This window comes from Notolepis coatsorum (assembly GCF_963971535.1).
Source record: "Notolepis coatsorum genome assembly, chromosome: 2".
NCBI lineage: Eukaryota > Metazoa > Chordata > Actinopteri > Aulopiformes > Paralepididae > Notolepis > Notolepis coatsorum.
Window position 1 is genome coordinate 176,970,173 of NC_140166.1, and position 27,598 is coordinate 176,997,770.

The 27,598-nt window shown below is 47.5% G+C and overlaps 1 protein-coding gene across 1 annotated transcript; it reads right to left on the bottom strand.

Moving 5' to 3' along the window:
• Positions 1–2,325: 2,325 nt before the first annotated feature.
• On the bottom strand, positions 2,326–26,752 carry LOC311223626 (aquaporin-8-like; the record flags this gene model as incomplete). The annotated part of the gene is made up of 5 exons (XM_084308401.1): positions 2,326–2,470; positions 8,186–8,241; positions 10,537–10,723; positions 15,235–15,400; positions 26,641–26,752. The coding sequence occupies 5 exons, from the start codon at positions 26,750–26,752 to the stop codon at positions 2,326–2,328; spliced, it is 666 nt and encodes a 221-aa protein (XP_084164527.1).
• Positions 26,753–27,598: the final 846 nt, after the last annotated feature.

Consider the following 27,598-nt stretch of genomic DNA (forward strand, 5'->3'; position numbering starts at 1 on the left):
GTCCCGCCAGTTCGTGGTGGAGGTGGACGCCTCGAGTACCGGGGTAGGGGCGGTCCTCTCCCAGCGCTCCGCTCTCGACCAGAGACTACACCCCTGCGCCTTCTTCTCTCGCCGCCTAACCCCGGCGGAGGTCAACTATGATATTGGGAACCTGGAACTCCTGGCAGTCAAGCTGGCCTTGGAGGAATGGAGGCACTGGCTGGAGGGTTCAGAGATCCCCTTCCTGGTCTGGACGGACCATAAGAACCTCGCCTACATCCAGACGGCCAAGCACCTGAACTCCCGCCAGGCCCGCTGGGCGCTGTTCTTTGGCCGGTTCAATTTCCCCTTGACCTACAGGCCAGGCTCCAAGAACATTAAGCCGGACGCCCTCTCCTGGCAGTTTGTCCTCGAAGGGGGCCCCTCACACCCTGACACCATCCTCCCCTCCTCCTGCTTGGTGGCTTCCGCCACCTGGGAGATCCAGTCCGTCGTCCGAGAGGCCCAGCGCGCCCAGCCTGATCCAGATAACAGCCCACCTAACCGGATTTTTGTCCCCGACCTTGTCCGCTCCCAGGTTCTCCAGTGGATCCACGCCTCCCGGTTCGCCTGTCATCCTGGGGTCGACCGTACCCTGTCCCTGCTGAAGCGGCACTTCTGGTGGGCCTCCATGAGGGAAGACATCCGCGCCTTCGTCCTTGCCTGCACCGTCTGTTCTCGTGGGAAGGCTTCCCACCTACCGCCTGCCGGGCTCCTCAGTCCTATGCCTGTTCCTGGCCGGCCCTGGTCACACGTCGCCCTGGACTTCGTCACCGGTCTGCCTCCATCACACGGTAACATAGTCATTCTCACCATTGTCGATCGGTTCTCGAAGGCCGATTACTTTGTCGCTCTCCCCAAACTTCCCTCTGCTTCAGAGACTGCAGACCTGATGGTGCTTCACGTCTTCCGCCTCCACGGGATCCCGGTGGACATCGTCTCCGACAGAGGGCCTCAGTTCATCTCCCAGGTCTGGAAGGCCTTCTGCCGAGCCCTGGGGGCCACGGTCAGCCTCTCCTCCGGATACCACCCGCATACCAATGGCCAGTCAGAGCAGGCCAACCAGGACCTGGGGTCCGCCCTCCACTGCGTCACGACCCGGGACTCCTCTGGCTGGAGCGCCTTCCTGCCATGGATCGAGTACGCCCACAACTCCTTGTCCTCCGCTGCCACAGGTCAGTCTCCCTTCGAGTCTTCTCTGGGCTACCAGCCTCCACTGTTCCCTACCCAGGAGGAGGAGATCTCAGTCCCCTCGGTGCAGGCGCACCTTCACCGCTGCAGCAGGATATGGGAGGACACCAGGGCCACGCAGCTCCGCTCCGCTGACCGGAATCGCCGCTTTTCCGACCGTCACCTGAACCCGGCCCCCGACTATCAACCAGGTCAGATGGTTCTCGTCTCGGGACCTTCCCCTAAAATCAGTTTCCCGGAAACTCACCCCCCGTTTTGTTGGACCCTACGAAATTCTGTCTGTCATTAACCCCTCAGTCGTCAGACTCAAGCTGCCATCCCATATGCGCATTCATCCCTCTTTCCATGTGTCCCAGTTGAAGCCGTGGTCTCCAGTCCTCTGTCCCCTCCAGCTCCGGAACCTCCCCCTCCACTGATCATTGACGACCATCCTACCTGGACGTGCGTCGTCACGGTCGCGGCTTCCAGTACCTGGTGGACTGGGAGGGCTACAGCCCGGAGGAGCGCAGCTGGGTCTCCCGCCAGCTGATCCTGGATCCCGCTCTCGTCCAGGACTTCCATCGGGCCAACCCTGACAAGCCTGGAGGGTCGCCAGGAGGCGCCCGTAGAGGGGGGGGGTCCTGTCATAATCACGGCGAGAGCCTTTCTCTTCCCTCCTGCTTCCACACCATTATATGGACAGTATCCAACCCCAGCATTCCCACGCTGCCAGAGGGACATCAATCAGCGCGACGGATCCTGTCGTCCCTCGTCGCAGTGTTATCCTACCAACCTAGGTACAAGGACTTACTCACTCTTGCTGCTCTGTCGTTGTTTGCCTGCCTTGCTCTAAATTCTGTTCTCCCTATGCCCAGGACCATCACTCCCAGCTCGAACCGTGTCCTGATACGCCGCCCGCTCGGACGTCACTGGGAATCTCAAGCGAGCGCCCCTGCTCGCCCAAAGCCGCACATTTCTGCATATACATTGTTGTCATGTCTGCTTGGTACCCAAGGAATTAAAGCTAATCTAAAACACTCCATTCTCTCTCTCCCTGTGTGTTCTGCTATTGGGCTCAGCCACTGCTGCCGTAACAATAGGAACATCTGACAGGAGAAATTATATGATGCCTATCACTTACCTCACCACCAAGCTGGCCAGCACAGCAGCGGCCAAGGGCCCAACCCAGTAGAACCAGTGATAGGACCAGTAATTGGCTACGACCGCTGGCCCAAAGGCTCTGGCCGGATTCATACAGCCACCGGAGTTCAAGTTCAAGTTTCTTTAATAGTTGTCATAGTAAAATACAGAATATTTTTCCATTAAATGCTTTTTTCTGTATGAGCTCCTAGATAAAAAGTATAAAATAGACAAAGTAAAGAGCACGTAAACAAAAAGTGTTCAGTCAATCAATATACATATATACAATATACAATACAGAGTAAAAAAAAAGTTACATTGAGGTACAATGCAGCAATGGGTAGGTAGGTAGGTAGGTAGGTAGGTATTTATTTAGACAACAAAACATATACAGATCATTACATCACATATTTGCTTTAGTCAAGGATAGGAACGAAAAAGCCAATGACTTATTTACATCGTTGTCCCTGGAAGTCAAGGATGCTTGATACATACACATACAACTCATTACAGAAAATGCAGGCAGCAGTGACCAATTTGCTTCCAAATGCTGCTCCAATTTGGTTTAATCACGATATATCACAACCTTAATTTCCTGCGCGATGTCCAGAATGGCCTTTGACCTCGATTGTTCGTCAGAGTAGTAGACAACGAGTCTCTCCAGAATGGCCTTTGAGCTCGATTGTTCGTCAGAGTGGTAGACCGCGATGCTCTCCAGCATGGCCTTTGAGCTTGATTGTTCGTCAGATTGGTAGACAGCGAGCCTTTTATAAAGTTCCACCTGGTTGGTTTCGATCCTGGCTATTGCCACAGCCAAAGGATCTACGCCTTTCCGAATTAGGTTAAGGCAGTACCAGATCCATATGCTGATCGCGCCCATTCCGATCATCATGAATGCGAGTAGATACACATTAGGTATCTATTGTAAAGCCAGACTGAAAACTCCCGAGTGGACATAGCGGATCAGCCGCATCCTGCTTCCTCGAAGAAAATATGCGATCTATCGCTGCAAATGACCAGCTTATTAGATCCATATCGCGGTTGATTAGGAAGTTGAGTTGTTTCTGTTGAAAAAGCTTGAGTCAACACGACAGGACGGCTTCAGGGAGGTAGTGGCGGTGAAAGATGAGAATCCACACGGCAGCCAGACAGCTTCGGGAGGAGACGAGAAGGCAGCGGTGGGGGTGGCCTTGGAGGTCCGGGAGAGGGAGAGATATGCGACTGTACTCTGGGGAGGCTTGGAGAGGAGGATCAGGTACAGCTTAGGGTAAGGTGTAGTGCAAATCTCTTTGTTAATAAATATAAAGTGTGTTAAAGTGTTTAAAGTGAGTAGAGTGGGTGTTACGGTGAGTGTTTATTTAAAGTGAGTGTGTGCGTGTGGATGTGTGTGCTGTGAGTGTAGATGATGGGTTGTTAAATAGTGGCATTGTCGTTGAGCATCCTGATGGCCTGGGGATAGAAGCTCCTTCTGAGTCTCTCTGTACTGGCCATGAGACTCCGGTATCGCTTGCCTGACTGCAGCAGTTCAAAGAGGCAGTTGTTTGGGTGACTAGAGTCTTTGATTATTCTCTTAGCCTTGCTCCTGCAACGCTTGTTGTAAATGTCCTGGAGAGTGGGAAGTCCACCTCCAATTGTGCGTTCGGCTGAACGGGCCATTCTCTGTAGTCTGCTACGGTCTTGTGCGGTGCTATTCCCAAACCAGGAGGTGATGTTACCAGTCAGGATGCTCTCTATTGTGCATGAGTAGAAGTTCTTGAGTATCTTCTGACTCACTTTGAACTTCCTTAGGCTCCTAAGGAAGTAGAGACGTTGCCGTGCCTTTTTCACTACACTGTCAATGTGTGTGGTCCATGTCAAGTCCTCGGATATGTGGACTCCAAGGTACTTAAAGCTGTTCACTCTCTCGACCGGTGCCCCGTCGATGCTGAGGGGGCTGTAGTCCCTGGCCCCCGTCCTTTTAAAGTCCACAATCATCTCTTTTGTTTTGCTGACGTTCAGGGAGAGGCAGTTCTCCTGACACCACCACGCCAGGTCCTCTACCTATTCCAGGTAGGCCCTCTCGTCGTTTGCAGAGATCAGGCCCACCACTACTGTGTCGTCAGCAAACTTGATGATTGTGTTGTTGTTCCGCTGTGCCACACAGTCATGTGTGTACAGCGATTAGAGGAGGGGACTCAGAACACAGCCCTGAGGGGCCCCTATGTTGAGGGTGATGGATGAGAAGGAGGTGGAATTAACTACCCACCCCAGTTAGAACAGCCGAAACCCGTCCAATCTTTCGCCGTCGACTAAAGACGCACTTCTTCTCTGAAAATATATACATATGATGGGAGGAGACTGTACATTAAGAGGGGGTGGGTGGGTGGGAGAAAATATATACATACGGTGGGGAGGAGACTGTCTATGAGTGTCGTCCTGTTTTTTGGACTTGACTTATTTTCTTAAATACTCACTTTGAGGCTTCCACCTGTAAAGGTTGTTTTTTGTTGTTTATTTTTCCCCTTCTCCTTAACTCATTGGCCGCCGGGGATTAGCCTTATCCTGTGGTAGCTACTGCCACACTGTAAACGATGGGAGTTAGTCACCTTGTTTGTAGAGCTAAATCTATATTCTATATTATAGCCATGGATACAATACTATAGTCATTTGACATTGAGTTTCTTCCGGTCAAGATGCAAAAAAGAGATAATTTCTCCATCCATACGTTCCCGTATTATACCGTGGTGAATATAAGTATGGTTTTAGAGCGGTCTAGGGTAATTCATGAAATTCTTAGTTATGGCAGTATACGTCGATTACATTGTACACGTTGCCATGTCTTGCCTGTATACGCTATTATCCCAAAATCAAATCTAGATCATAGCTATTATGTTCCATCATGAATGCATGAAAGGGGGTCGTTTCTGATTATTTGATTGTCAGTAACGGCATTCGCATTGAACACTAAAAACGTACGGTTATGTATATAACCATAGTTACATGAATGTAGTGACGCTCAGCGTCATTAGTGCACATACTTCACTCCCGTACTTGTGCACTGAATAAAAACTCACAAATGTACCTTTACCTACCAACATCCGTCTGGCCACACCCCCATCCGCCACCTATATAAGCAGGGGTGTGGCCATACACTCACCTCCTTCTCAATCTTTCACCACAAGGCAAGATCAAGGGCCGCAGTGGCGTCCTGACGCTGAGCGTCACTACATTCATGTAACTAGGGTTATATACATAACCGTACGTTACATATCATGTAGCTCTGCTCAGCGTCATTAGTGCACCACAGGAGCTGAGCAGAGCTTACGCCCGACAAATGTACCCCACTGAGGCCCCCCACAACCATCAGAACCGGGGAGGACCCGAGCCCCCACGACCCTCCCTATTGAAGGGCGGGGGGGAGACAAATCCGACCGTGCGAAGAGGAACTCGAGCAACTTAACGCACAGGGTGCAGACCGTGGGGCGACCCACGACTATGCACACGCACAACCCGCATGCCACCAGGGAACGAACGGAAGGAACAAACCTCGTTACTACCCCCAAAATCACGGGGTTAAGAGCAAAGCACAACCCCGTGGCAAGGCGTGGCAAGGCCATAGCAGCGGAGCGCGAAGGAGGACCCAGACCCAGAAGGGACTGGATCCCCCCGGAGACGCCACAGCATCGAGACCTCACCAGGCGGTCACTAGTGACACCGCCCCCCACATCGCCAGCGTATTTGGACAGGGCCCATCCAAGAGCAGGCCCTTCCCCCCAACAGCACGCCGCCTGGCTCACTGCCCCTGGCATATCCAGGCAGTCACCAACCAAGCACAACCCAGGCCTGAACCTACACCGCCTCCGAAATCGAACGAGATCGGACGCGCTCAGGGCGGCATGGCCGTAACTCGAAGCACTCAAGAGGCTACACAACAGCGGGAGCAGGCAGCGCACCGGGGAGACGACCTCCAGAAGAGGCCGATCCCTCAATCCAGGCAGCAGGCACTTGACCCGAGCCTGGAGCACTGCGGACGAGACAGGCGCCAAAGGGGTCAACTGAAAACAGCACCCCGGCAGAAGGGGCATATGCTGGCATTGTTGAGCACCATGTCAAAGCCTCCACAAAAAAAACTGACGCTCTAGAGCAGACCTGGGCATTGTACGGCCCGCGGGATGATTCTGACCGGCCCGCGAAAGATTACATGATAAGAAAAAAAAGAAAAAAAAAATTACTTTTTTTTTTTCATGTCAACGTTCACACGCACAATATACGCTTACCTAGGATTTGACTTGATTCAACAACAAAGCAGTCAGGGCAAGCCGAAAACGGTCGAAAGTGTGGTTATTTGAAGTTTGGATATTTTTTTTCACAACTGAGGTAGGTAGATACAATTTTTAGAGACTAAAGTACAGAAAAAAGGTACCGTTGGGTACCGGTATCGATTCACAGGTACCGGTACCGTATCGGTTCAAATGTGAACGGTACCCATCCCTACTGAACACACAACTGCAGGGCAAGGGCATTTTTGCTCATGAAATGCATAGCCATGTGAAAGCCTTCATGACAAAGTTGCAACAATCTCAAACACATGAAAACCCTGAAAGAAGTCAAACCATCAGCTGATCACCGGCACAGGTACTCATCCATGTTGGGAGCACTGCATGATGAATTTTCAAGGCGTTTTCAAGATTTCAAAAAGGTTGAGGATGAAATGCAGCTGGTTTCCTCTCCCTTTACCTGCAGTGTTGATAGTTGTTCAGCTTGAACTCATTGACCTGCAGTCTGATTCACTACTGAAAGAGCACTTTAAGTCAGCATCACTGCTAGTTCTACTCTGCTCTCAAGGAGGAGAACTTTCCAAACATGAGGAGACATGCTCAGAAGATGTTGGTTCTCTTTGGATCCACCTACATATGTGAACAGACATTCTCAGTCATGACGTTTACCAAGTCCAGGTACAGATCCTCTCTCACTGATGAACATCTGGCAGCTGTGCTTCGCATCTCCACCTCAGACATGCAACCTGACTTTGATGGACTTGTTAAAGTTCAACAGAGACTGGATTTCTCACACTGAATGAAAAAAAGAACTGAAGAACACTAAAATGTGGAAATATAACAAGTGAAATGGGACACTTGATATTTTTTTTCTTTTTTTGCACAGTTCTGAAAACATTAAATGTTTAATATGGGCATGTAAAGTAAAAAAGGCTACAAACTGGGACACTTTTCTTTACACAGTTCAGTGACATGTCTTGTTTATTTTTGCTATAAGATGATGTGATGTCTTTAGAAAGCTAAGAAAATCCTTGTTTCAATAGTATGAAACTCAAAATGCCCTTTGTTTCACATTTTGTTTATCATTTTGGAAATAAATTCTATTTGAATAAATGATATTTTTGAAAGCTAACCTCACCTTTTAATTGCCAAATAATAACATACACTCTTACCAGGGGTCAAAACAATGCCATTTACTGCTTTTTATATAGAAATAAAATGTATATTATGCATAATTGAGTTTGGAATTTTGGCCCGGCCCTCCAACATATTTTCAGTTGCTCATTCGGCCCCCTGGGAAAAATAATTGCCCACCCCTGCTCTAGAGGGGCCGAGGCAGAGAAGGCTGACACGATTGGCAGACGTCATGAACGTGCAGTGGCACACTCAACGGGTAACCCGGGAGTTGACTCCGCTCCAACACACCAGGGAATCAACCAATCTCTTGGTTCAACATGAGGTGGTTGTTCCTATAACCCCTCAGGAAAAAACTCCAAAACACACCTGCGGGTATACACTGGCTATACCGCAGTACAAGTGTTTCAGTTTTCAAAAAGGGGTTATCCCAGGCCTACGGGTCGACGAAACGGACCGGGACGTACACAGGGATGCCAGAGGAATTCCAAAGAATCACCTTAACAGCCCCCTCCCAGCCATGCTGAACAGGAGAAGAGAGGGGCGAAAAGAATGGAGAGAGACCAGGCCCCCTTAGCCTTAACAGTGAGGGGTAACACGCAGTAACACAACCACGAACATCTCCATAACGTCAAAAACCCTGTGACACCCGGGCCGACCCGGCATTTTTCCCCCTGAAAAAAGCACAAGTCCCTCAGGGTACCAGAACAGCAGATCTGCGTCCCCGGCGGACAACGGGTTAACTGATCTGGACCGGCGTGACCTGAACCAGTCCCGTGCCCTAATCACGCCGACATCCCCGACACTAGGAGGGGGGTAGGTACGCGTGTCGATCTAAAACAATATAGAGGGCGCCACCCAGACGGTCCCCTATGTACCGCGCTCAGTGGCCCACCCCAAGGGCGTGATACCTTTCTACCTATGTTTTGATCTATTCCGTTAACATCCCCCAGATATGAACGAGAATTCGTCGAGACAACACTGGCACTCGGAAGAGACAGACTCCATCCCAGTTGCCACATAAAAACGCAGTTTTAATGATGAGCAACCAGGGCGCGCAGGCCCATGCGTGATTCCCATGAGAAGCACCCAGGGCCAGCACTATATACACGTCGAGACCCAAACACTTCAATGGATATCACAAGACACCAGACATTGTTCCTCCAAGCCGCCTGGGAGAACGACAAGAAGCTGTCGCGCTTTTTTTCCTCTTTTTTTATAAAAGAGAAAAAACAGACCGACATGAATCCCATGTGACGCGGCTGAGGGAAAAATCTTTTTACTTTTACACCCCGTCAACCTCTCCACAAGAGGGAGACGGGAATCCTCAGAGAGACTTCCCACATGAGCCACAAATTGAAAAGTCAACGTAACATTGAGCCATGTGACCAAAAGGCTCAAGTTACACATATATCGAGCGTAGCAGAACACCAAGTTCCTACGCTCTGCCACGATAACTTGACAATAACAGAGAACCACACATGGGGCCTGTAAAAAACTCACGGAAGTCATCGTCCAATAGAAACGTGCCCAGTGACGTATTCTATGACGGGGGGAATCCCATGACTCAACTGCCCGTGATAGGTGCGGAGTCAGAGAAACCCCCCCCCCCCCCCCCGTGCCTAGCTGACCTATCAGCGTGGCCGGACCGAATGAAAAGAGGGCCAAACCCCCCGACCAATCAGAAGAGGGAAGGAGGGGTTTATTCGGTTTACCCCCTCACAAACCCAACCCTCGTATACGATAACAACAATAGCCATATGATACCTTAAGTAGCCAGCATGCTAACGAACAGCGTATATCCAAAGGATAAGCTACCCAACACACGCTAGCCACAGATGAAGTCTGTGAACAGGGTTTATAACAAGGCCAAGGTTTATATGTGAACACGACACCCGTGTTTTATGTTACAAGAACACAGAAGTTTGATAGAGAGAGCGCGGTCTAAAAGACTGTGGTACCATTACACACACAAGCACTTCTGCAGACCAACACTACAGTGTTGTGGCTCAATATCACAGTTTTAAGCAACAGAACACACAACTAACCTCTACCTTTATAAGAAGAACATAAGTCTTCAGGTCGAGGAAGAAAAAACCCTTTCGACCGAGTGTTAGCCACAGGCCTTGCTAAGCACACATGTATATGTAGCGACCAAACAAAGACTAAAAGTCTAGCCCTCCTATCAAACCCACACTAGCGAAGGTTAACACATCGACGTGTCACATCGTATCCCCATCATATGTAGTGAATAAACACACAGTTTGTAACAAAATACAGTCCCTCCTAGGAGGGACTTTTTATTCTGACAAAATCATATGTGGGCCGGGGAAGGGAACAGGGGAAATAATAGGGGAAAAAGTCATCTTTAGCGACGCTTGCCACGAGCCGCTCGTGGCTTGCCACCCCAGGGAGCCCCGGAGGGACGGTAAAGGGTTGCCTGGTCTCGACGATCCCTACCGTCACCTCCGAGCGTGGATGGGCCGGCTGCAGTGGTCGAGGCGCCCTCTCTCCTCCTGGCCTTCTTCGCTGAAGGGCCAGCAGTGGCGGTGGTAGCGGCGGCGGCTTCGGACGCGGATCCCCGACGACGAGCCTTCCGCCTGACTCCACCGGCGACATCGGGCGGGGGGAAGTGAGGCTGGAGCACGGACCGCTCCTCCTGCATATCCCTGCAGGTTGCAGTCATGAGCTGCAACGCCGACCCGAAGAGCCCAGCATCGGAGAGGGGTGCCGTCAGTAGGGGAAGCCTCTTCCTGTCCGGCACTAGCGCCTGCTCCAGCCAAAGATGGCGCTGAGCTAGAGTGGCCAGGGCGCGTACTTTCCCGGCGGCGATGGCCTGCAGCTGGATCAGATGCAGGATGGCTCCGGCCGCCTGGGCGTGCTGAGCATGTTGTTCCTCCGTCAGCACCGTACCGCTCGTCATCATCCCGGACATGAACCTCGCCAGCTGCGCGATGTTGGATGTCGCAGCCAGGGTTTGGGTTCCGGCGATGAGCGACTGGTCACTCCAGTTGGCCAACCGCCTCGCCGATTTCCCGTGGGGAACCGGCTTCCGCAAAGGCTCCTACACCACCTCAGGACAAAGGAGAGACGCCATCGGCCTATCAAGCCGAGGCACCCCCTCCTTCATACCCTCGACCAGACCCACCACCCTCGTGACTTGCACGTAGGCGGGGGTGAGGCCCGTGATGTGGGAGACCACCTGTCCCTGACGGACGTAGGCCTCCATTGAGGGAAAAAATGGGCAGACAGCGCCCGTCTCCCTCACAGGACGACGTTGCCATAAGTGACCTATGAGATCATCAGGGACAGGAGCAGGCAGTGGCTGCGGCAGCGGCACGCCGTTTGCGACTGCCGCCGCCGCCATGAGCCCGGGGAACAAGGCATGTAGTTCCCCATGCGTACCTCCCTCCACCGAGCTTGTGTCCCTCACATACGACAGGCCCATTGCAGAGCCACTCTCCGATATGGCTGATAGCAGGGCATCTCGTCGCTGAGTCGGAGGTTCTAACCCGACACCAGAATACGAGGGACTCCAAGGAGACATATCACCCCCTGCCATTTCATCCTGAACGGAAGGGGGATATGTCTCCACCGGGGCGTCGAACAAAAGAACATCTGCTTCTACCATGTAATCCTCCGTTTCCATCGGCCACGGAGAAACAGACGCACCTTCATCCGGCTCCAGCAACTCCCCGAAACCAGGCCGTTCGCGCCTGCATGCTACCATCCTACGACGGGAGCGAGCAGACGCAAAAAGCTTGCGTCTCAAATCCTCCGCCTCGAGAGGAGCCGGCTGCCCAACGGCAGACGACCCCTTGGCGGCGGAGGAACCAGAGCAGGAACCAGGCCATCTCACAGGAGACGGCGCTGGTGCACCAGCTCCTCGGAGAGGCAAGCTACCCACCGGACGTCTACCGGGCGCGGATGACGTCCACGACAGCGGCGTCAAACCCGCCCCAAGACACACGGCAGAGGAGGCAACGGAGAACCGCTTGTGAAGGGCGACGTTGCTAGCGCGACCCCCCGAGGTAAACATTATAGCTTAGCTTTTTTCTTTTGAAAATTATGAGAGAAAAAAAAAGCAAGAAATAATGTGAACGCTTTTACTCAACTTTCTTCAGCTAATAAACCTTGTCAAAGTGATTGGTAGACAGGCACTTTCTTGTGGTGAAAGCGAAGAAGGAGGTGAGTGTATGGCCACACCCCTGCTTATATAGGTGGTGGATGGGGGTGTGGCCAGACGGATGTTGGTAGGTAAAGGTACATTTGTGAGTTTTTATTCAGTGCACGAGTACTGGAGTGAAGTATGTGCACTAATGACGCTGAGCAGAGCTACATGATATGTAACGGTTATCAGCCCGGTTGGTGTAAAAGCATTGCAGGATCAAGCAAAAATGTACGTCAAATCGCCCTTACCTGTGGCCGGGAGTAATCCAAAAAGAATATTCCAATATCTTGATCGCCATCTGGTAGATCCAATGTCCATTTGCTCGACGGCATAATCCACCATAACAAAGGGATCAGGCATATTTGACAGGCTTCAATGTAACCGGCAGGACCGTTCACCTCGACAGAGAAGGAAAATTTTACTCCTGTAAAAATGCACAAAATCTCGAAAGAAAACTCACCAAATTGCCCAAGATGTAAAATTAAAGAAGGAACATTTCTGCATATGTTCTGGCAATGTAGCAAATTGAAGCATTTCTGGAACAAGATCCACTTATTTACTAAATCTGTCATGGAGTTGGAATTTGAGTTATCACCATGTGTCTATCTATTAAATAATATAACAAACTGCCACTTAGACCAAAAGAAATGCAGACTGTTGGTATACATAACATATTTTGCAAAGAAATGTATACTTCTTCTATGGAAAAATGAAATCTCACCAACATTCAATATGTTCATAGAACAAATATCTCAGTTTCTTCCCTTAGAAAAGATAACGCTTGAAAAGCACAACCAGGGTCACTTATTTCAAGAACTTTGGAATCCACTCTATACTCAACTGGAAACTCATAATGTAGTCCTATAATGTGTCATATCTAATATAACAGACGTGGAGTTTTAGCAGATTAGATTAGCTGATCTGTTGAGGCTCTTTGTCTGCGTGTAAGTGCCTGGTTGCCTGCGCATGGCTGTCAAACCCTGCCCCCACGGGGTCGGGTCTGGGAAAGGGAGCTGAACATGCAGCGGCCCGGACCCTTCTCTGTCGGAGTAGCCATCGATAAGCGGGTGTGAGCAACTGGGTGCTATAAACTGTCACTGTTTACAATACCGACATTTGCACTTTTATTCCTTATTACTTATTTACTTATGATTTACCTACTGTCCTTTTATTTTATTTTATTTTATTTTATTTTATTTTATTTTATTTTATTTTATTATAATTTTATTATAATTTAATTTTTGTTGTTTATTTGTTTATTTGTGTGTATGTGTGCCTGTACGTGGGCAAGTGTGTGTGTATGTGTGTGTGTGTGTGTGTGTGTGTGTGTGTGTGTGTGTGTGTGTGTGTGTGTGTGTGTGTGTGTGTGTGTGTGTGTGTGTGTATGCCTGTATGCGCGTGTGTGCGCGTGTACGTGTGTGTATGTCCCAGTGTGTGTGAGTGTGAGTGAGAGATGGGAGAATGGATTGAGTGGGGAGCACAAGGAAACATTTTCAAAATTGTTCATGAGAGTGACACTGAACATTCTGTAGATCTGTCGATTGAATGTGAAACCTCATGAAAAATTAAAAGATTTAAAACAGAAGGAAAAATGAAACCCGAGACCTGGGGCCATCCCACAGCCCTGGATACAATGTTAGAAAGGGTGCTCGATACCGCCGTCTAGCGTGATGCGGCCGGTATTGCACCTAGGCATTTTCAATGCGATTCCCAATGTTAACGCAGAGTCAGTGGGCCTGTAATGAATAGAAATATTGAATAAAATAAATAACGATCAAATAACATATATATACGTGGTTGGCGTTCAACAGTTGTCCGACAAACACGTATATAAGCGATGTCGGCGTCCAATGAGTTAATGTCTGTGTAAGCAGTTTAGTGGTTATTCGTTACACGGATAACTTGAAGAGTCCCTATTATCTGCTTGTGACCCACACACACACGCAGCCCTTACAATAAATTAGTATTAGTTTGGTGCATGAGACTCAGAAAGTTGATGTGTTGAACTTCCCAACTTCCTGAGTCTCATGCACTGCCGACTGTATTGGTCAGAATATAAGACGACCCTGATTATAAGACAACCCCACTTTTTCAAGACACATTTTTGAAAAGATCTAGTTTTCTTTTATAAATAAAATAATTGTATTTGAAAATAATGATAATAAAACATGTTTTTTTTTATTCAATGTAGGCTAGGCTGTTATTTTAATTTCATCTTTTGGTAAAATCTTGCTGGTATAACAGCAATGACAGCCAAACTGTGACAGGCTGAATTGTCTGTGTCTCAGAAACTACACAACTTGTAGGCTTAAAGTCAGAGGCAAACTTTCCTCTTCAACTGAACAATAAAGTTGCACTTTATCTCTCGCTGGCTACTTCATCATCCATGAACTCGGAACAGAACACTTGTCAAGGCAGTAATACTCACGCTCCCAATGAACTGGCAAGGACGACCAGTCCAATGCAGAAAGGCGCCAGAGGCCCAGAGGGGTCTTGGTCTGTCTGTTGACTGCAGTCATGCAAACCGTTAGAACAAGGAAGAATGTCATGAAGATCTCTGCCAGCAAGATCCTATACAGGTTTCCATCAGGTTTTAAAATAAAATAAATAAAATCAGACTGCATGGCGGTGAAGGCAGCCCCGGATGCACCATCAAACAGTGATTGAGAAAATATATGACCTGTAGAAGAAGAGGTTGACACAAGCAAGTCAGCCTTCTATAGTGCAATGGGAAACAAATTGAGTTTACTGGTAAAGTATTACACAACAGCATTCAGATTTAGGCATTCATTAATTTGTGAGTATGATTAGCCTCATTTACATTCCATTATATTGTGCTAGATGACATGGAGCTGTCTATACCTTTTCTAGTGCACTTCCAGTTATTCCACCAAGAAGTTGAGATATCCAGTATGGTATAAGTCTTTTGTAATTCAGGCCACCTGAAAAGACCACTGCCAATGTCACTGCAGGGTTCAAATGACCTCCACTGATGGAAAAAAGAGGACAATATTGGGACAAGTAGGTATAGTCCCTGGTCTAGGTCTAGCCCTGCCTTTGGTTTAGCAAATGACTAGCTTACAGTATACTAGTTTACAGACTAGCTTATCAGTATAGTATACAGACTAGCCAATAAGGCTCAGGCATTCCTTCTGCTTTCTTCCTAAATTGAAACACAACAATCAAAAATACAATTACTGTATTCATTAAGTAAAACAAAAAAATTTGTCTAGTTAACCTTAGTTGGTTGACTGAGCTCTTGACACAAGAACTAACACTATAGAATTTTTTTTATTATTGTATTTGCTATATTGTCACTGTATAACGGTTTTATTTTGGTTTTACCTGATTCCAGCGGTGAAAGCGATACAAATGGACAGAGCAAGCCCATTTGCAACAGCTGCCTGCGTGGGATTACCAATCACTGAAGCGCAGCCGGTAAAAACAAATAGAGCTGTCCCAAAGAACTCAGCCACAAATGGTAAAACAAATTTGTCATACCAGGTACGGTCTATTTAAATCAAAATGACTACGGTCAATCATTAGGCTACAATTAAGGTAATTGATTTTACGTGTAAACCTGCAATAGTGTACATCCTTTATTCAGGGTTTGTTTAATTTAAGAGTAAATTAAAGAGATTATTAAATGTATTATTATTTTGAACAAAATGTATGTCAGTTTTCCCAATAATTTAACTCACATATTATATTAGATACTTTTCTTTAGGGCGGCTAAGTGGCACAGTGGGCAAGGCGCTCGCCACTAATGCAGGAGATGCTGAGTTCGAGCCCAGCTCTCTGCATTTCTACCAGCTTGGCTGGTCGTTCATACTAATACAATTGGCAGTATTAGGGGGTGGGAAGCTGGCGGGTGGGCATCGGACATTGTGGACAGCGACTCCTACAGGTCGGTTGGTGCACCTGCGCAGCAGAATCAGGAAGCAACGAGGGCAGCGTGTCCCTCCCACGCAGACCCTCGCCGCTGAGAGATCGCGCTGTACAGGTGAAAAGATGCGACCGCTGCCTCCTCGTGTACCGGAGGGGACACGTGATGCAAGGCTTGGTCCACATTGCAGCCGACCTGTGGGAGGCATGGCCTAACAGCGTTCGAGACAGGGGAGGGTAGAATTAGACAATACGAATTCGCAATGGGAGAAAAAATAGAAAATGGGAGAAAAAGTAGATACAAAAAAATATACTTTTCTTTTCCTGTACATGAAAAGAAATTCTTATACAATAATCTTCGGGGTTGCTTTAGCCTATAATCAAGCCACGACACGTATACTCGGTCTGATAACGGGAGAGTCAATTACTGGGGTTAATATTTGACATTATCGGCTTCCCGTGGTTATTGCTGTCAATAGCTCCGCCTCTAAGCATCAATTTATCCCAGTTTTTACAAATGTTGGAAGGCATAATAGGCTGACATTTCAGTCGTTTGATTACCTCAAAAATGCCACAGTTTATGATACAGTTCAGAGCCTAACAGGTCATTATGAATTGAAAATGGGGGACCCTGATGTAAACAAGACGAAAGACTTTCTCTGGTCTGCATCCCCTTAACAATTGTGTGTATTGAGCAGTACTGTATTGTACCCATTCTACAATCTGTTAATAAAGTTTTCAATCAATCAATCAATCAATCAATACTTAGGGACCGTCGTAAAAGTGCAACATGGAACATTTCAATCTCAAACCACTGCCTTGGTGGACACCAGGGGCGTTTTTAGGGTTAGAAAACGTTAGGTTATGACTATAACCAAGTTCTGTTAATTAGGGGTGACGCTTGACATCACTACTGCACTCCCTCGCGTACGTGCACGCGCACTGAATAAATTCCACAAATGTACCTTTAATACCAGTATTAGTCTGACCACACCCCTCATCAGCTTACCTTCATAAGCAGGTGTGTGGTCACCTGCTCTCCTCCTTCCCAAGCTTTCACCACAAGGTGAGGTCAAGGGCTGCAGCGGCCGTCTGATGCCAAGCGTCACCCCTAATTAACAAAACTTGGTTATAGTCATAACCTAACGTTCTGTTTCATTAGGGGCTCTGCTTGGCATCACTACTGCACAAGGGGAGGCCAAGCGGAGCCGCTGGCTGACAAATACACCCCGCTGACAGCCCCCCAAAACCATCAGAACAGGGAGGGCCGAGCCCCCCCGACCCCCCCTAATGGAGGGTATCCCCCCTATTAGGGGCTTCACGGGAAGGCGACGGACCCGACCGTGCGAAGAGGCACTCAAGCAACTCAACGCACAGGGTGAGCAGACCGTGGCTTGACCCCACGACTACACACACGCACAACCCGCATGCCACCTGGGAACGAACGGAGGAACAACCTCGTTACTGCCCCCAGAATCACGGGGTCAAGGGCAAACCCAACCCCGTGGCAAGGCCGTAGCAGCGGAGCGCGAAGGAAGACCCAGACCCACCAAAAGGACTGGACTCCCTGGAATGGGGGCCCGGAGAAGTCCATGATGCCAGCATCAAGACCCCACCAGGTGGGCACGTAGTGCCCCGCCCCCCACATCGCCAGCGTATTCGGACAAAGGCCCCTCAGTTACTGCACCTGGTATTCCCAGGCGGTATCCCAACCAAGTACCAACCAGGCCAGAACCTGCTTAGCTTCCGAGATCGGACGAGATCGGGCGTGTTCAGGTCGGTACGGCCGTAAGCCGAGCGGGCCCTGTCCCCCCAATAGTACACCGCCTGGCACACTGACCCTGCAGAACAGGCAGTCAGCATGGCCGTAAGCACACAAAAAAGGTTAACCAACGGAAGCAGGCAGCGCACCGGGGAAAAACCAGGCAACAGGCTGTTAACCCTAGCCTGGAGACTGCGGACGAGACAGGCGCCAGAGGGGACAGCTGAACACAGCTGCCCCGGCGGAAGGGGCGTATGCTGGCGTTGTTGCATGACCAAGCCTCCATTTAAAAACCCCCACCCAGAGGGGTTGAGGCAGAGAAGGCTGACACGATTGGCAGACGTCATGAACGTGCAGGGGCACCCTCAACCGGGTAACCCGGGAGTTGACACTGCTCCAACACACCAGGGAATCAACCACCTTGGTGTTACCCAATGCGGTGGTTGTTCCTATAACCCCTCAAGAAAAAACTCCAAAACACACCTGCGGGTATACACCGGCTATACTGCAGTACAAGTGTCTCAGTTTCCAAAAAAGGGTCAACCCAGGCCTACGGGTCGACGAACATTACCTCGGACCGGGCCTGGCGATACGGGAAGCACAGGGTCACCAGAGGAGGTCAAAGACCACCCCCAACAGGCCCCACTTCGCCATGCGTGAGAGAGGAGCGAAAAATAATGGAGAACCAGCCCCTAAGCACACCGTACTTGGTATTCCCAGGCGGTCTCCCAACCAAGTACTAACCAGGACCAACCTGTGTAGCGGCCGAGATCCGACGAGATCGAGCGTGTACAGGTTGAAATGGCCGTAAGCCATTACGACAGTGCTGAGTAAAAACGTACCCAACCAGGGTCTCCATAGCGCTTAACCCTGTGACACCCGGACCGACCTGGCATTTTTCCCCCTGAAAAAAGCCCAAGTCCCTCAGGGTACCAGAACAGCAGATCTGCATCCCCGGCGGACAACGGGTTCAACTGATCCGGTCCAGCGTGACCAGAACCAGTCCCGTGCCCTAACCACGCCGACATGCCAACTCCAGGAGAAAGGGCAGATATGCGTGTCGATCTTAACATGAAAAATAAGGCGCCACCCAGACGTTCGGCCGAACCGCGCCTGGTGGCCCACCCCAAGGGCGTGAGACCCCTCTACATATGTTCAGATCCATTCCGTCATCATCCCCCAGACATGAACGAGAATCCGTCGAAAAACCAACCCAGGTCGTGGGATTTGGTCGTCGGAAGAGGAAAAACCCCCATCTCAGTTGCTTTATAAAAACGCCGTTTCAACCACAAGCAACCAAGGCGTGCCAGTCAGTCGCCTGTTTACAGCGAGCTAGCACTATACGTGCGTCGGGACACACCCCCATCAATGAACAGGCTATTTAGACCTGTCATTGAATCCCCAAGGCGCCCAGGGGAACGACAAGAGGGGTGTGACACTCCCTAACTCCAAAACTTTTTGAATAGAAAAGAAGGAAGCATCAACAGTATGTATCCCAGTCTACACAGCCAGGGGTAAAAAATTTTCACATCTTTACATCCCACCACCCTCCCATAGGAAGGAGACGGGGATCGCCAGAGAGACTTCCCACGCGAGCTGTACAGATTGAAAAGAATATATTGCACCTTGAGCCATGTAAAAAATTGGTTTTAGGGCTCTCCGGGGAAGAGGCACTGAACCCATACACACTCAATAATCGAATTGAATCAAATACATATACAATAGAATAGGACCCTTCTAGAGGGTCCACCCACTTTGACAATCTGAGGAGGAAGGCTCTGTACTCTGATGGAGGCTCCCTCACATGGAAGAAGGAGTCCGAACTCACAGAAGGCCCGAATAGGCGCTTGGTGAGGAGGAGCCCTGACCACCCCCCTGAAACAGATCCATCACATGGACCTGAACAGCACACGGAAGTCCTACCAACAGAGACGCGCACGGTGACGTACTCTATGGCGGGGGAATTCCTGCGGTGCACACGCCCAATATACCAGGCCGTGGGACCAGGAAACTCCCCCCCCCCCCCCCCCCCCCCCCCCCCCGTAACGTGCCGAACCGCCACGTGACGGGAACCTTGAAGGACAGGGGGTGTACCCCTGACCGACAGAAACAAGGGGGAGAGGAAAGGCTACCAGTTCACCCCTTTACGACCCCACACCCATGATACGATGTAATGACAAAAAGAGAATATGACACAGTCATAGTCAACTCTATGAAGCGTTTGACAGCTCCACACAGCGCATGAGCTAACCTGCTATCTGATTTTTACTAAGGAAAAAACACAGAATAGAGAGAGCTCTAAGAGCCCCGGTCCAACATACACATGTGCTTCTGTGGCCAGTCCAACCCAGTTGTAGGTCACATGACACACACAACCCATCATCACCTACAAAAAATGGCAAAAACACTCAACAGAGGAACGCCGTTTTTCACAATGAGAGAATACATCATTCTCGATTAGTATCGGCCACAGGCCTTGCTAAGCACACACGACAGCGACCAAACCATTTTTTCTTTTAGGAAAATAAAGTTTCTCCAGCAGTTTTAGCACAACCTCAGCAATCAAGCTAAGAGTTACATCGCATCCCTACCACACAAAAGACACAATTAGTGCACAAACATGTCTGATAGGAGGATGAAAAAGTCCCCAGGGAACCGGGGGGAAACACAATCCTCTTATTTTACCCTCAATACGGCCAGTTAAAACAGGAAAACCTGTTAATATGTGAACACTGTTCATTGTCATCACAGGCTGAGAAAAGAACATTCTTTTACTCACTTGTCACCAAGCATAGCTTCATAGGTTAGTTACCTTAGTTGTGAGTACACGGTACATATAAACACCATGATGTTTCTCACACAACAACCAGATCATTACATCCCGATTTGCACGGAGAAGCTAACTGCCAGTGACAAAAACAGCTCACACATAACCCGCGCCGTATCCCAAATGCATTGCAGCAACACACGTTTTGGGAAAAAACATCGTTATTCACAATACATTTAGAAAAGTAAAACCAGAAAACGTGTTATAAGGTCTGGTCAAACCTGTTCCTACCCGGAACGTAGATCAGCGAAGTGCAGTCACAGACACCGTAGGAACACAGCCACTCCTGTGTTGTTCGAACTGGGCAGCGTCGCCGCCCCAACCCGCACTACAGTCCTCTTTGTTGATGCAACCTTGCCGTCCTGGCTCAGGGCAGGGTCGACGAAACATCCCCTGTCAAGGATGACGTCGTAGTCAAGAGTGTAAAACATGTTAAAATCAAAGCACGTTCAACAAAATAGCATCAAGCTAACGGCCGCTCCAACCGTTCGGGCGCTACTACTGCCCCTGCTCGCGAGACGCGACCAGAAGCGAGCTCACGGCGGCGCGCGAGAAGCTAAAGCTACCCCGCGCCAGGCCATGGCCTATAGCAGCAAGCTAACGTTACCTAGCGATCACGACATGCTAGCACCGCAGCTAACAGCTGACTGGCTAACAGTAGGCCCACTAAACAGGCCATGCAGCGATCCCAGCAGGCTAACGCAGCAGTTAACAGCTGACTGGCTAACCGTAAGCTAAGCAGCTATCACCTGAACATGTAAACAATGACATAACACTCACCCAGACAGGCCGCCGTTCTGAACCTCTCCTCACTTTTTAAGAGAAAAGAGAAAACAAGATGTCAACACCGCTTCACAACAGTGATTTTACCAACACCCGACGGAATCAGCACAATACCAAACTGGCCTGTGTAGCTGACTTGAACATGGATCTGCCGCTATCGCACATCCATGCACATATCCCCTCATGAAGGAATACTCTCATTTGGATATGAAAGATGGGGCCTTAACACGGTGACAGAGAGAATCCACTCGTCCAGAACACACAGGGATCACCAGTGTTAATGGTTGCGGCCCACTAGTTAAAACTATAATGGTCTTCAGACCAAGGCCTTCTGTCGCCTAGGTGGCTGAACAAAGGACCCTAGCCTGGGGCCGGTTTCCATAAACATTGTCAAGTAGCCCCCATAGCACTAACAGACAAGTGGAGCCTGCCAGCAAACACTACTCACCCAACCTGGAACGCACCGCTTCTCACAACAGCGGCATGTCCGACAGTTCAGCTGTGGCCTGACAGGTTTCACCCCAACAAACACAGCAAGGAACTGCAGTTGAGAAGCATACAGCGGCGTGCTCCCAATACGAAAACCGGTGGAGGGTTTTTAGAATGATCATCATCTTCTAGACACTCCAGTACGAAGACAATATCGCCGTATTTTCTCGAAAATAGTGAGAGAGAAAATAAAGATATGATGTCAACGTATCTCCTTCCTTGTAAACAAAACATTTTCTCCACGTCAACTAACAACACGTCAAGTGGGGTACTACCGAGGCACTTCCTTGTGGTGAAAGCGAGAAGGAGGAGAGCAGGTGACCACCAGTGTTGGGACTAACGCGTTACAAAGTAACGCGTTACAGAAACGAAGTTACTTTTTGCCGCAACTAGTACTCTAACGCATTACTTTTTAAATTCAGTAACGCTACTTACGTTACTGAATGGTTTGTTAGTTCGTTACTGCGTTCTTTTTATGTAGATTCATAGCGAGCGTCCTTATTTCGCCTGCGTTTGTTTTGTTTACTGTAGACTGAAAGGCGCTATATAAAACGAAGTATTATTATTATTATTATTATTATTTCTTTCCGTAGCCTCATTCTGGTTTTCGCACTTCTGATTGGCCACTGACGTTCTGAAAGAAATAGACGCTCTCTACAGTAAACAACAAGAGGACGCTCGCTATGAATCTACATAATAAGAACGCAGTAATAATAACGAACTAACAAACCATTTAGCAACTACTTGGAGAGATAATTAATATACAACATGGAAACGAGATAAAGAACATGTTTGAAGGGCTGCTGGAGTCAACTGGACTAACGTTACATCTCGACCACCGCAGACTGGTGACGGTGAGTGCAATGTGTTCACTGAAACTCAAGATCAACGGATTTTGACTGTACGAAATCTGCCAGGGAATCTCATAATACTAATCAAACAATATAAATATAGTCCTTTCATGCACAATTGATATCCTAACTATTCTAACGTTGCAATGCTTTGATTGATATCTTAAACAACGCTGCAAGATGGTTATGAATGAATTAATGAATGGATGAATGAATGAATGAATGAAAACTTTATTTAACAGATTGCAGAATGGGTACAATACAGTACGGCTCAATACATACAATTGTTAAGGGGATGCAGACCTGAGAAAGACGTTTGTCTTGTTTCCATCAGGGTCCCCCATTTTCAATTCATATAGACATTTATGACATACACAACATACATGACATTTATGGCATAGGGACATATAGGTATTTAGTACTGATACATTTGTGACATAACGGTATTCAAATATACAGTACTGTTACCCCTAGATCCTGACAGAGTATATACATATGATGGGGAGGGGACTGTACATTAGGAGGGGGTGGGTGGGTGGGAGAGAAATATACATACAGCGGGGAGGGAATATATAATGAAACGCTCTAGACCACATTGCTTAGCAGAGTTCGTGATGTGAATGGAAACTGTCAAGTTGATCAACCGATTTTGAGTATATGGGGCATGGGACTTGAGCAATTATTTTTTATTTTTTTTTAATAACTAAATAGTTACTTTTCACAGTAACTCATTACTTTTGGGTGTAAGTAACTAGTACAGTAACGAAGTTACTTTGAAATGAAGTAACTAGTAAAGTAACTGAGTTACTATTTTTCAGTAACTAGCACAACACTGGTGACCACACACCTGCTTATGAAGGTAAGCTGATGAGGGGTGTGGTCAGACTAATACTGGTATTAAAGGTACATTTGTGGAATTTATTCAGTGCGCGTGCACGTACGCGAGGGAGTGCAGTAGTGATGCCAAGCAGAGCCCCTAATGAAACAGAACATTGGGGGCTTCAGCCCATTCAGCCTTTTTTTTTTACACAGAAATACGCAATTTTAGAGTAATTAGAGACGAATACTGAAGAACTAGATTAGAGGTTCTTAAAGTGAGGTCCAGGTCCATGAGGGGGATCTGGGCAGTCCCCATAGAAAATTCAAAGTTAACAGGACCAAATCATCAGTTTCTTATTTATTTATTTAACCTTTATTTTGCCAGATAAAACATTGATCTGGTCCAAGAGGCCCCAACAGGAGTACAAATATACATATATATATACATACATACACACACTCATATACACCAATAACAAAATAAAAACACATTTAAGAATCATGCACATAAACAAACAAACAAACATATATGCACAATATATGTACAAAAGAAATAAACAGTTCATCTCTAGTCTTTACAGTTTTCTTCGATTGCATAAACACTCAAATCAAAAGTATTACACAATTATCAAAACCTTACACTCAAGGAGCAAAACATAGGCCCAGATTTGCACCCAAGCAAGCACAATGTCAGCCTCACACTTTTTGCAAAACAATACACACAGTGATTTTCAAAACACTAAACACACTTGCATTACATTAGAATGTCAAATTACCACACATATGAGCCAATTGGTTAAACACAGGCATCAGATGCACAAACACACCATTGCTTAATTGTAGATACACCAATCAGGTTTAAGCACTATAAAAATGCAGCAGGTGAGTTCACCTGTCTTCAACCAAAATTGAAGGAGAGTGAAGTACTGTACACAGAGAACGTGAAAATATACAATACATTCACCAAACACTACACAAGACAACTAATGATGCAGACTGATGATTTTTTTTTTTTTTTTAAAGCTCCGGGGCTAGGAGAAAAACATCCGGGGCTAAAGCCCCGGAAGCCCAGGGCTAACAACGCCACTGGTGGACACAGAGCCCCCAGAAAACCCCTCAACACAGCTACCAGTGACCCAATGTCTTATTTAAGGGATTTTCATGCTTTAAAATTCAATAACTTCCTCATTTTAATAACTTCCACACTTTTTGTGTGCCATTGACCTCCGTTAACAACTTCCACAGCTGTTAGTTTGTCAAACACACCCTTAAATAGGAACTAACAGCTGTGAAAGTAGAAAGTAGTATAGTGGTTTTTTAAATGTGTAAGCTATTGAACCTTAAAGCATGGAAATCCATGAAATGTCTGAGAATAACTGATTTTCGTGATGAATATTGGATTATTATGTCTATAAACAATAACATTCTATGCCGATGTAGGATTTTTGGAGCGGTAAAAAACAACCAAAATCCTATCTGGAAAAGATATACGTAATCGCTGATGATTCAGGTTCAGATTCAGCTTTATTGTTGCATCTTTGTCAAATTTCTCGTACAAAAAAGAGCAAGATTCTTGGGTCTTGCCCCCTCGACCTACAGCATGGCAATAAAATACACAATAGAACAATACTGTAGGCTCAATTTGCCTATCTAAGCCAGGATACGTCTTCAACGCGCTCACACCACATTGACTTGGGCTGTCTTGTTACTCACTGTTTGATGTTGTTGATAGTTGCATCCGATGGGTTCGAACCGGTTGAGTTTTATGGAAGGAGTTGCGTAAAGTTTCAAACAATAACGGAGCAAACAAATGAAACAAAACAGGCTCCAGACTTGTACTAAAGAGGTTTCAAAACAAACAGGCGCAGCAAAAGGGTTTCAAATAAACTCATAATGATTCTAAACAAAGTCTTTCTTTTCAGTCTTTCATTCATTCAATCTGCGCTGTGTGTGTGTGTAGCAAGCGAGCGGTTGAAAAACTGTTTCTCGTCTGGCGTGCGTTTACACACAGCTGTGCCATAATTAATAGGAGAACCATGGTGCCATTTTACGAGGCGACCAGTGGCGGCGCTATTTAGTCAAAACTATTAAATCAAATGAAATGGCTCCTACATAACCGGCCCCTATTGTTATGGGCAGGCTCTAATAACAATACAAAATCAAAAAACTGCTGGAGCCATACAAAATGTTCAAAACAAAATAAATACTTGTGAGGTGGGAAACAGGCATGGTGTATAGGCCTGTTTGAATCTTCAGTACCTAATTTGAGTTTGGCACCAGCAGGCAAATCTTGCTGATGGGCCTTTCAAGTACACTGGTCTTTGTCTGAAGACGCACACTTCTCACAAGTCCTCTTGAGTCTGGCATTGTTTCCAGGACTCTAGCCAACATCCAGGATCCTCTTGGTGCATTCGTGTCAGCTATGATCACAATGTCTTCCTTTTCAAAGTTCCTGCGGATGCGGTTCCATTTTTGACGTACATTCATAAGAGGTAGGTCAGGTGTTATTCTATCTCTTGGCAGGTCTGCCATCTTCTGTTCTCCGACAGATCCATTGAGACGTCGACATGTCACACATTCAGAAATAATCTTTCTTGCCAATGAGTTGGCACAAGGAATCCAATACTTTTGTCTCAGTGAGGAGAGCATGTGGTTTCTCCCACTGTGTCCTACTTCCTTATGGATCTTTCTAAGAACGAGCTTTGACACATGATGGTCCTTTGGGAGGATGGCAGGGTGCTTTGCATCTTCTGGCATGGCTGCTCTGCTTAATCTCCCACCCACTCTTAATATTTCGTTTTCAAGTTTGGGATCAAGCTTGTAGATTGAACTGTGTTTCTGCACGTTCAAACTTCCTTTCTGCAATGTTTTGATTTCCTCTTGAAATCCTTGGGTTTGACAGAATTGAGCAACGGCTATCTCTGAAGTGTCCAGTTCATCCAGAGAGAGGTTGTGTGCCTTTACAGCGTTTTTGAATTTTTTCATCTCTACTTCAATTGTCTGTCTTTGTTTGTCTGTGTCTGGTTCTTGAATTTGCATCAGATCTTTCCTTTTTCTACTCAACTGCAAAAGGTGAGTTCTCAAATACAGCATCCATGCTACAGCTCTTTTCAATTTGTAGAAACTTGAGTAGTGGTGTATGAGAGTGCTAGTAGGATCTTGATCTGTCATCTGAATGGTATTGACTGTAACCTTCTCTCTTTTGACTTCCGGATCGTCGGCTGGTATGGGGGTGAGATCAGCAGGTAAGTTAGGCCATGTCTCTTCTTTTTCCTGTAGGAAGTCCGGTCCCTTCTTCCAGTTTTCACACTTTAAAAATGCATCAGCTGTAAGACCTCGGGACACATGGTCTGCAGGGTTGATCTTGATGTTCACTTGGGTTCTGAATGTATCTTCATCCACATTCCTGTTCACTTTCACTGCTAGTACTGCAGCAGTAAGTTCCATTCTGGGTGTTGTAACCCGTTTCAAGGGGGCGTCTCTTGCCTTTGCCATGATTACACGCAGTCTGCGTTTCTTTGGGTGGCGTACTCCATGGTGAGTCCTTCTTTTGTGAAACTCCACATCTTTCTTGAATTTCCTTTTTTGGATCATGAGGTCATTCAAATGTATTATTGATATGCGATTGCCGGAAATATGGGTTGGCTGCTTATGGCTTATTGTGGGTTTGTGTAGAAGCCCACTAACCACCCATCCAAGTCTTGTCTTTACAGCATAGGGCCCATTACCCTTGCTATTAATTACTGCCCACGGTTCCATAAACTTAGCTGCATCATTACCAATCAGGAGTCCAATATCTGCATCAATATATGGCAACTTAACCTCTTTTAGGTAGTTCCATTCTTGCACATCATCCTGAGTGGGAATTTGTTGCTTGGTTACAGGAATTTCTGTTTGAGTATAGAGTGGTGGCAGTTTTAGGAAATCATCTCCTTCAAGACTTGACACTTCCAGCCCATTGATTCGGTTAATACTTATGACCCTTTCTTGTCCTAGAGTACGAAGTAGGATTCGAGTTGGTGTCGCCTTAGCATTCAGTTGCTTCCTTAAAGCTTCAGTACAGAAGGTTCCAGTGCTTCCTGGATCAAGGAAAGCGTACGTTTGAAGTACTTGGTTAGAATTCAACAACTTGACTTGCACAGGAACAATTGACAGTTTCTGTTGGTCACCGGCCCTAGTATGGATAGGCCTTTTCATGGTGACTAATGCACTGCCCACTGACATGCTATCTGTGCTTGGACTAGTTTGACTTGTATCTTTTTTAAATTCAATGTGCAACACAGTAGGATGCTT